The 8,702-nt window shown below is 43.5% G+C and overlaps 1 protein-coding gene across 5 annotated transcripts in view; it reads right to left on the bottom strand.

Annotated features, from left to right (window-relative positions):
* Nucleotides 1-511: 511 nt before the first annotated feature.
* The window catches only part of PPP2R2B (protein phosphatase 2 regulatory subunit Bbeta), a 252,239-nt gene continuing 244,048 nt past the window's right edge, over nt 512-8,702 (bottom strand). For all 5 annotated transcript variants that reach the window (XM_081900121.1, XM_081900122.1, XM_081900124.1 and 2 more), the window contains one exon: nt 512-6,274. In XM_081900121.1, the coding sequence (XP_081756247.1) occupies nt 5,995-6,274 (280 nt within the window). In that variant the 3' untranslated portion in view covers nt 512-5,994. The remainder of the gene's footprint in view (nt 6,275-8,702) is intronic.

The following is an 8,702-nucleotide window of genomic DNA, read 5'->3' as shown; positions in this document are numbered from 1 at the left end:
AACCCAATCTTTACTGCTGAACTGGAGCAAACTTCAATTGGGTTTTCTCCTGTTTGCTCTGATTTATTGCTAAAGTGCAGGTTTTCCCAGGAAAAGAGATGGGGCAAGGGCAAAATTTCTCAGACTCGTGCCTGTAAAGCACAGAAGCGGAGCAGAGCTTGTTCCTGTGCTTTTAAGGCATGGGACAAGCAGAGGTGTGGAGGAGCCCTCTATTATGATAAGCAGGAGATACCAATATTTGTAAAAAAGGATTTTGAATGTGTCAGTTTCAGCATTTTTCTTTATATCAACAGGACCTTTTAATCCCTTGTAAAATGGTATGAATGATATAAAGCAAATGCATATAGATTTCACAGGTTTTTTAATGGCCATCCCTTGTGTTGTAGACTTGATTAGCTTTGATTTTGTGTGGAGTAATCTGGGCTGATTGTCTTTCATGACTAGGTTAGTTTCTGTGATAGATGACCTTTGTTCAGAATGCAGACACCAAGACCAAAATAATAAACCCATGCTGGGAGAAGGTTTCATTTATTAGAGTACATTTTCCCTGATACATTGAAATCAAAGTTCCATCTTTTAGAAGATGATTACAAACACCATAAAAGAAACCCCACATTTCACCTCTCTCATCAACCAACGTGTTGTATGGCAACCCAACTAAATAGATCTGCCAATCCTGGCTGCGTTAGGCAAGCACTTGACTCCTGATGCGGGATTATGAAGGGGCTGAGGAGGCTGCCCCTGATAAAACTCAAATGGAAGATTTTTTGGCAGCTCGGCTTTTCAGAGAGGTTTAGACTGTGGGTTAAAAATAATAGCCCTTGTCACTTCACATAGCCTTGTTATTGGAGATATTTAGTGCTGAGGCTGGGCTGTGGGGGTAGTATCTAGGATGTGATCATGTTGCTTCCTGCATCAGTGAACACAATATTGATTGTGAGCTGTCATGGCTTGGGCACACTTTATGGTACTCCAGCAGGCTGCCTTCGACAATGAATCATGCCACATCTCTCATGCACTGCATTATCTTAAGACAGCCGTAAGAGCAATGGGGTGTCCTTCCTTAATAATACACCTCTCAAATATCTCTGTAGCTCTTCTAAAATAAGGCAAGCATCCAAGAAATTAGCAAACTAGCTCCTTAATGCTGCTATCATTTATTTATTTTTGGATTCTGAAATCCATTCAAGCCCATGGTGGTGAGCCAGAGTTTCTTGTCATAAAGCTTACATTTTTCAAAAGTGAGGAAGTGAGCATCACTAGGACAGACAGAATGAGAAATCTCTCTCTTCTCTTCTCTTTTTTTTTTTTTTTTGCCCTTTGCCTCTCTAGCCAAGCCACCAGGCTCTTTTGAACAGATCACCTCGAAGCAGAGCTTGATGCCAACATACCGTTGGAGCACATGACCCAGTCACTATATTATAAACCCTTGGAAAAATCTCCAGATAAATCTCCTCCACAGAAATGGTTGATTCCCTTCTGAAAGTTCAAAAAGTGTTATAGCTGTTTGGTCTGTCTCATACAACAAATCAGCTTGTCCATTCAGTAATATGACAAATGCAATTGGAAACTGCAAACAAAAAATAGCCTATTACGTAAATATTGGATGGGTAGGTATGCAGCTGGATACTATGCTTGCAGCTTTAAGCGCGCCGGGGGCAGAGGCGTTATGCACTTATGCCCCTCTCAGATCCATGGGCTACACACCAGGCCCTTTGATTCACCAGTTATTCCTTCAGGTTTCTGAACGGTGAACTCTTTCAGTGTGTTCTCCAAGCATTGGCTCCTCCCACCCAAGTCTCTTCCTTCCTGCTTCCTGTTCCACTGAAAACTCACTCACTGGTGGACCAAATTCAAGGGCTCACCCTAACCAGCTCTGTGGCCATCAGTATTGCCACACAGCCCTATTGATTATTAAAGAAAGACCTTTAGCAGAATGTGGGGTGATGCAGTGGCAGCAGAGATGGCTCAGAAACAATCCGAAGCACTGTGAGGCATGTGTTGGCCCTGAGAGGAAAGGGGGGGCACCTTTTGACATGTGTGATCTACTCAGCTAGAAGTGTCCCACCTACTGAGAAAGCTATGCCAGACTAAATTTGTCTTCTAGTCTGACAAGAACTTTCTTAATAAATGTCAAGTAAACTCTGGTGTAGCTGGCACATGGGAAGGAGTTGGGTTGTAAAGCAGGGCATTGTCATGGAATGACAATAAGGAGAAAGGAGTGTGAAAGGAACTTCACATTCTTTGGCATTATGATGCCCACAGTCGTATGGAAACCATTCCTTTCCAGCCTATGGTTGTGTATCCTTGGAGTCTTCCTAGTCACTGACTGCTTATGTGTGCTATGCTCTGTGGGGTCCCTTGACAGGAAACAGATGATGGGAGACAACCTGAACACAGAAGTACTTGGTGTGGGTCACTGTGCAAAAGCCTGGCTAGCAGCGAGTACCGTCAAGGATACACTTGAAGGATGCAAACCATAGGATGGTACTGTGAGCTCTTTCCATGCAATGGGCTTTCCAGCTCCCGTAAGTATTCTGACAAGAGCACTGCACACTGTTTGATAAGCTATTACTGAAACTCTTAGGAGTGTTTCCGTTGTGTTTTATGATGCAGCAAGAGAAGGGAGATCTGAAACCCTGGGACATACATCCAAAGACATTGCTGGATCATAACCGTAAGCATTTATGTGAGCATCTAGCCTCGCTGTACTGAGGTGGTATATTTCTGAACAACTAAGGCTGGTGACAGACAGGGGATGGATACCATTTTCATTGTCCTTCCTTTTTGTGAGTCTCCTCGGGGGCATCTGTTAGTTGCTGAATGCTGCGCTAGAATAACCTTTGATTAACCCAACAAAGAAACCTTTCCTTTAAAAGCTGTCACCTTTATTCTCTGCTCATGGAACACACATGAGACCAAAGTGAAGCAAGAGATTTAGTCTAGAATCCAAATTCTAGACAATGTTCTTTGCGTGAACGAGCCCTTTGAGTCTGCCATTGGGTGACCTTAGTGCCAACGGCATAGGGTTGGGATCCTCACTCAAATTTGGAAATTAGCAACTCGAACATCTTGGAGACAATTTTACTTCTGATACCAGAGTGCAGCCTTTCTTTACAGGAAGAAACAAAACCTTTTTTTATTAAGAAAAATGACTCATTTACCCCTGCTATTTTTTTTATCGTTTTGTGTTTGTTTTTTAAAAAAGAGGTTACTCCTGAAAGCCATTACTTGTAATAAATTTATAAGCCAGCATACTTTTTTTTTCTGTAGTCATTCCTTTAAACAAGGCAAAACATCTAATTTGCCCCTGACCTGAGCAGTCTCATGAAGAGCAGGCAGGGAGTTAAGTAGTTTAATAACAATGAAAAAGCTTGATTCCAAATATCTGAACTTCCTCTTGCTCCCAGGACTATCAAATCAGTGTCCCCCTTCCCTGGCTTCTGTGCAGCCTTGTAGTATTTTGATGTCTCTTGAGAAAGCTGCAGGCAAAGTCTTGCTCGTAAGGTGTAAGAGGTGGTCAGCTGGGCACAGGAAAAGGCTGGGCTTTTAAGAATCCTTTACCCGAGAGGGTGTTTAGAAATTCTTGTATGCTTCACGGCAACAATCACAAAAGGTTGGAGCTGCTGCCCAACTTTTCACAATCAGAGGAAACAAGAAGCACATTGATCTTCAGATATCCACCTTGTCAGAGAAAGCACAGGTTTTATTTCTTGTAGGGTCTGTTCTCTGATCATAATTTTATTTACTTGTTTTTATTATTATGGTAGTTTGTTTTTTTAAAAAAAACCACCCTCCCAAACCAATCAATTGTTCAAGAAAGGCAAGACCTAGATTAGATCCTTGTAGTGGAATAGGATAGTTTACCATGCAAAAACGAAGAGCTAATCTTCATATTGCGGAGCCATGGACAACCTCTCTTAGAAAGCAGCCAGGCGAGGATAGCAATACATGTTGGTTGGGTGGCTATTTTTCTGTGTTTGTTTGTTTCATTTAAATTCCATAAATTAGCAACTCAAGGGTTCGTTCTTTTAAAAGGAGGAGAAAAAAAGAACCAATGTCTACTGGAATAAATAAATAAATAAACAATATTTAAACACACACTACTAAAAATAAAAAAGGAGAGGGAGGAACCCTCCCTCCCACACACAAATACATATTTATGTCATGCAAGAGATTGAAAGAGAACTTTTTTTAAGTTCTCTCAGCCAAAGCAAAGATAAAAATTTAAAAATAAAATAAACTCACAGGAATTGCAGAAGAAAGCTCAGATTTGTTTTGGTATGCAAAAAAGTTGCATATTGGAAGCATTGGGTTTCTTTTTTGTTTTGTTTTGTAAGGTATTTTGTATACCAGCAAAAGGCACCACAGGATCAACCCAGCCAAATCCCTATGAGGACATCTGTGGGGTGTGATGAAAAAAGGTAAGAGCCCTCAATAGCACACATGGTTCTTCATGAATGATGAGTCGAAATGTCTGTACTGTGTACCTGTGTTTTCCCTGTCTTGGCTTTGCTTTTCTTCTGTCTGAAGGCCTTTCCAGAAAACAAAAATAGGGCTTAGTGATCCTTAAAGTAGCACTAGCATCATGTCCGCATGCAATGATGGAAAGACAAAGTGGACTTATTGCAAGTGGGACAGCGACGCTTCTGTGGGCTGGGCCTGGGCAATTCACATATTTTTCAGCTGGGGGAAAAATTAAGAGGGTGGATTTGTGTTCTAGCACGGAATGAGAACTATGGACTGATTGAAACTAAATTTAAAGGTGGTGGGGGCAGAATGATGGAATGTCACAAAGGCTGTGGGCTGAGACACTGCTGTCATGTGTAATGCGTTGGTAGCAAGAGCTTAGGACTTGCCGCTCTTTGCCATTGACAAAGAACAAATACAATTTTGTATGAGGTCACTGGCTTGAATGGTATAGAGGGGGGAGATTCAGCATCTCAAACACTCAGATGCAGCCAAACATGAGAACACAAGCACTTTTGCGGTCAAAACATGTGCTTGTATCTGTCCCATTGAGATCAATGGTGCTTAAAAAAATATTTAGATTATGCTGGATTGTACCCTAGGAAAAATTAAATTAATGGCATAGTCATGGTAGTCACCACAGATGTCAGATACCAGCCAATAGGAGGTTGTGACACCTGTGCAACATAAAATGGCACGTAAAAATGCAACAAGTCCTCTAGCTGGAAAGAACAGGGCTGGGGGGGGGGGAGCAGAAATGGCATTTCACCCAAAGCAAAAATCTTGTGGTTTTGCAATGCATTAGCTAGCTTGGGCAAAAATACATTTGTACCTCTCATAACAACAGTGTTACAGCAAAACATTTATTGTGTGACAAATATGCACAATAAATGATAATCTGGAAAGGCCCTGAGTTGATAAAAGGTAAATGCCATTTTTAAAAAGGGGGAAGAACAATTGGGTGGGGGGGAGATGAACCAGCAAAGGAAACTGAATTCCTGTTTGGGGATGGGGATGGCTGTAAAACCCAAAGATCTCCAAAACTGAAATTGGATAACTTAATCTTTAGATACAGTAATACATCATTGTATTTTATGGCCTTGCTTGCATTTTTTTCTTTTTTTGTAAATATATTACTATAGTCTTAACTTCTGTATAAATTGGCAGATGTCTAGAACAATATTTTTAAAGAAACTAAAAGCTGCTACTGAGTACTGGGGAAAAATAAAGCGCAAATAATTCAAGCTTGCTGTTGAATTAATGGTGTCACTTTGTAGGTCTCAATACCTGGAAGTCAAATGTTCCTAATGGGCTTTGCCAACCCAATTTCTTAAGGTTTGGGGGAAAGCAATAGACACTGGAATCTGAGTGCTTGCCTCTACATAACTAATGTCTGCAGAGGAATAACAAAACAAATAAGGAGGAGAAGGGGGAAAATTAAACGGAAGAAACATTTTAAAACTTGTGTTTGCTAGTTAGTACCCAGTACGTAAGATTCCTAAGGGACATTTCCCCCACCCCTTCCTAGTTAACCTTGTCCTGAAATATATACAGGTTATTTGTTGCTGCCACTGCTATGATATTTTCTGAAGGATGCCAAGCTGTATGCAGGATCTTCTTGCTAAAGTCCAGACTGTCCACACTAATTTCATCTTTTCTCCGTTTGCCCCCCACACAAACTTTGCGGGGTTTCAGGATGGCACGGGGTTTGCTGTTTTCCCTTGAGGCCTCCAGGGTCACATCACGCTTGGTGTTGCGATCAAACATTCTGAAGAAATTGTTGTAGGAGCCGGTCATGATGACACTGAGGAGCAAGCAAAGAGAATGGGGTGAGAACAGAAATAAAATCAGGTGACATACCCAATACAGTGGTATCTCGGGTTACATACGCTTCAGGTTACAGACTCTACTAACCCAGAAATAGTGCTCCCACCTCTCTGTAAAAGAGGAGGAGGAGACACCGGGAGGGGCAAGCAAAGTGAGAGCTGCGCAAAGCGGGACAGAAGCCGTGTAAGCAGCTCTCGATTTGCTTGATCCTGTCCATCCCTCCTCTTGCTTCACTGTGAAGCCAACAGAGCAAGAGGAGCGCTGCGCAGCTCTCACTCTTGCTCTGCTGGCTTCTCAGCAAAGCGGGAGGAGGAACGGAAGGGAGCCCTTACACAGAGCCTCTTCCGTCCCTCATCCCGCTTCTCTGAGAAGCCAGCAGAACAAGAGCGATAGCCGCGCGGCGGTTCTTGCTCTGCTGGCTTCACAGCGAGTGACGGACAGGAGCCATGGCTCCGGTTGTGGAGGCATCCTCAGCTCGTGACTGCAGTGGTAGCCGATTGATCCCTCTGCCACACAGTGCATTCGTTCCATAAGACGCACAGACATTTCCCCACTTTTTAGGAGGAAAAAAGTGTGTCTTATGGAGCAAAAAATACGGTAATCAGCCAAATCTGCACTTGCTGTATGTACCATCTCAAATCAGAAAGATACAAATATGGGCTACAATGGGATCCCTTAATCTGGTTTTCTATCAATGTTATTGACTTTCAATTCCCACCATCTCCCATCGTTGGACATGCTGGCTGAGGTGATGGGAGTTTGAGTCCAATATTTGGAGGTTATCTGCTGACATCTTTTGTCATGCTTTCAGGTGTCTGGATCAGAGTGACCACTACTTCCACAAGGCTATGCAATTTTTCTCTTCTGCTAATATCCTGTGCACAGAGAAGGAATGCTCTGAGCACACTTCAGCCTTCATGAGATCCAGGTATGACTTAAGAACCCAGAGCAAAATCCCTGTCCTCAGACCCCCAAATAAGAGATAGGAGATCTGTGACCCTCCAAATGCAGTTGGACTCCAAATCCCATCAGTACCAACCAGCATTGCCAATAGCAAGGGATGATGGGAGCTGTAATTTCCCATCCTTGCCCTAAGTAACAACTGCAAACCCATTTGGCTGTCTGCAAATGAAAATGGACAAATGTACTACAATGACAACCAGCAAATGTCATGTTTAATTTTACACTGCAGATGAAGTGACAGATTTTGGAAGGCACCTCAATCACCAAATTGGGAACATGAAACATCTTTCTGATAAGCAATATTTGAAACTATATAAGCATGGTGTTTACAAATAAGATGACAATTTAGTTAGCAATATTTGTCAAAGCACAGCTAGAAAAACACCACAACTCATCTCCGTTCCATTTCTAAAGCAGAGAGAATGCTCCATTTGCAGGGCTGCCTCAGCTGCCTTTGCATGGGGAGTGAGGGTGCTACCTTTTCTTTCCAGGAAAAAGAGGTAGCCTGCTTGCCCCCTTGGGTGTCAGCGGCAGAGGGACTCCCTCCCCCCCCCCGGTGGTGGTAGGAGGAACAAACTGCATTGGCCCCGGCCATGTGAGGCGCAACCTCCTTGGCTTCCTCAGTGGGAGCAGTGGTGTTTCCCCCCTGGTGGGCCCAAGGCCAATGTAGCTTTCCCCTCCCTTTCAACATTGTGGTGTATCGCCAGGTTGTGATCTTTGCCTGTTGATACATCGCAATGTTGTAAACGTGGAATTGCCCAGCCCTAGCAGTGAGCAGAACTCCACTAGGGGAAGCAGACGTGTCGGCTGTCTCAGAGAGACGGGGATGGTACTTAGAATCCTCTGAATCCAATTATGTGCTGCTGGAAAGGACAAGCCCCTCCTAAGATGCAAATGCTGTGATCTTTCTGTCTCCATAAACCAAGGTGTAAATAAACTACATTTCTAAGACACTGCAGACTCTCTGTGCCTTGATGTTCCAATGGAAAAACAACCCTGGTTGAGTGCCGCAGCTTAAGAGAGATTGGAGAGTGGCGAGTAACAATAAGTATTGTCCCTGCCTGCCCCCTGGCTGATGAGCAGATGTCAAGTTTCATTCAGCTTCACAATGATATCTACAGGGGCATAGCATTGGGGGTGGAGGTAGGTTGCCAGGGCGATTGTCCCAGGCAATTTTTAAGAGGAGTGTTGCTGAGATCACCCTCTCTTAGCCAGCCCTATGGTGCTTTTGCAAGGCTGGGATCTAATCAGATCCAAGCCTTGCAAAGCAGCTCAGGGAGGGCAGCCTGAGAAGGATGGCATGTGTTATTTGACCCCAGCTTCATCCTCAGGGGGTTTGGATCAAAGGGCACGTGTCCTTCTCATGATGCCCTCTGTGAGCCAGCCCTGTTTCTGAGGCTCACGACTGGCACACACTTTCCCCCTCAGCCCAATAAACACAC

This window comes from Podarcis melisellensis (genome assembly GCF_964234715.1).
Source record: "Podarcis melisellensis genome assembly, chromosome: 2".
Lineage (NCBI taxonomy): Eukaryota > Metazoa > Chordata > Lepidosauria > Squamata > Lacertidae > Podarcis > Podarcis melisellensis.
Note: the sequence above shows the minus strand (reverse complement) of the source record. Positions and strands in the feature narration are given on the sequence as shown.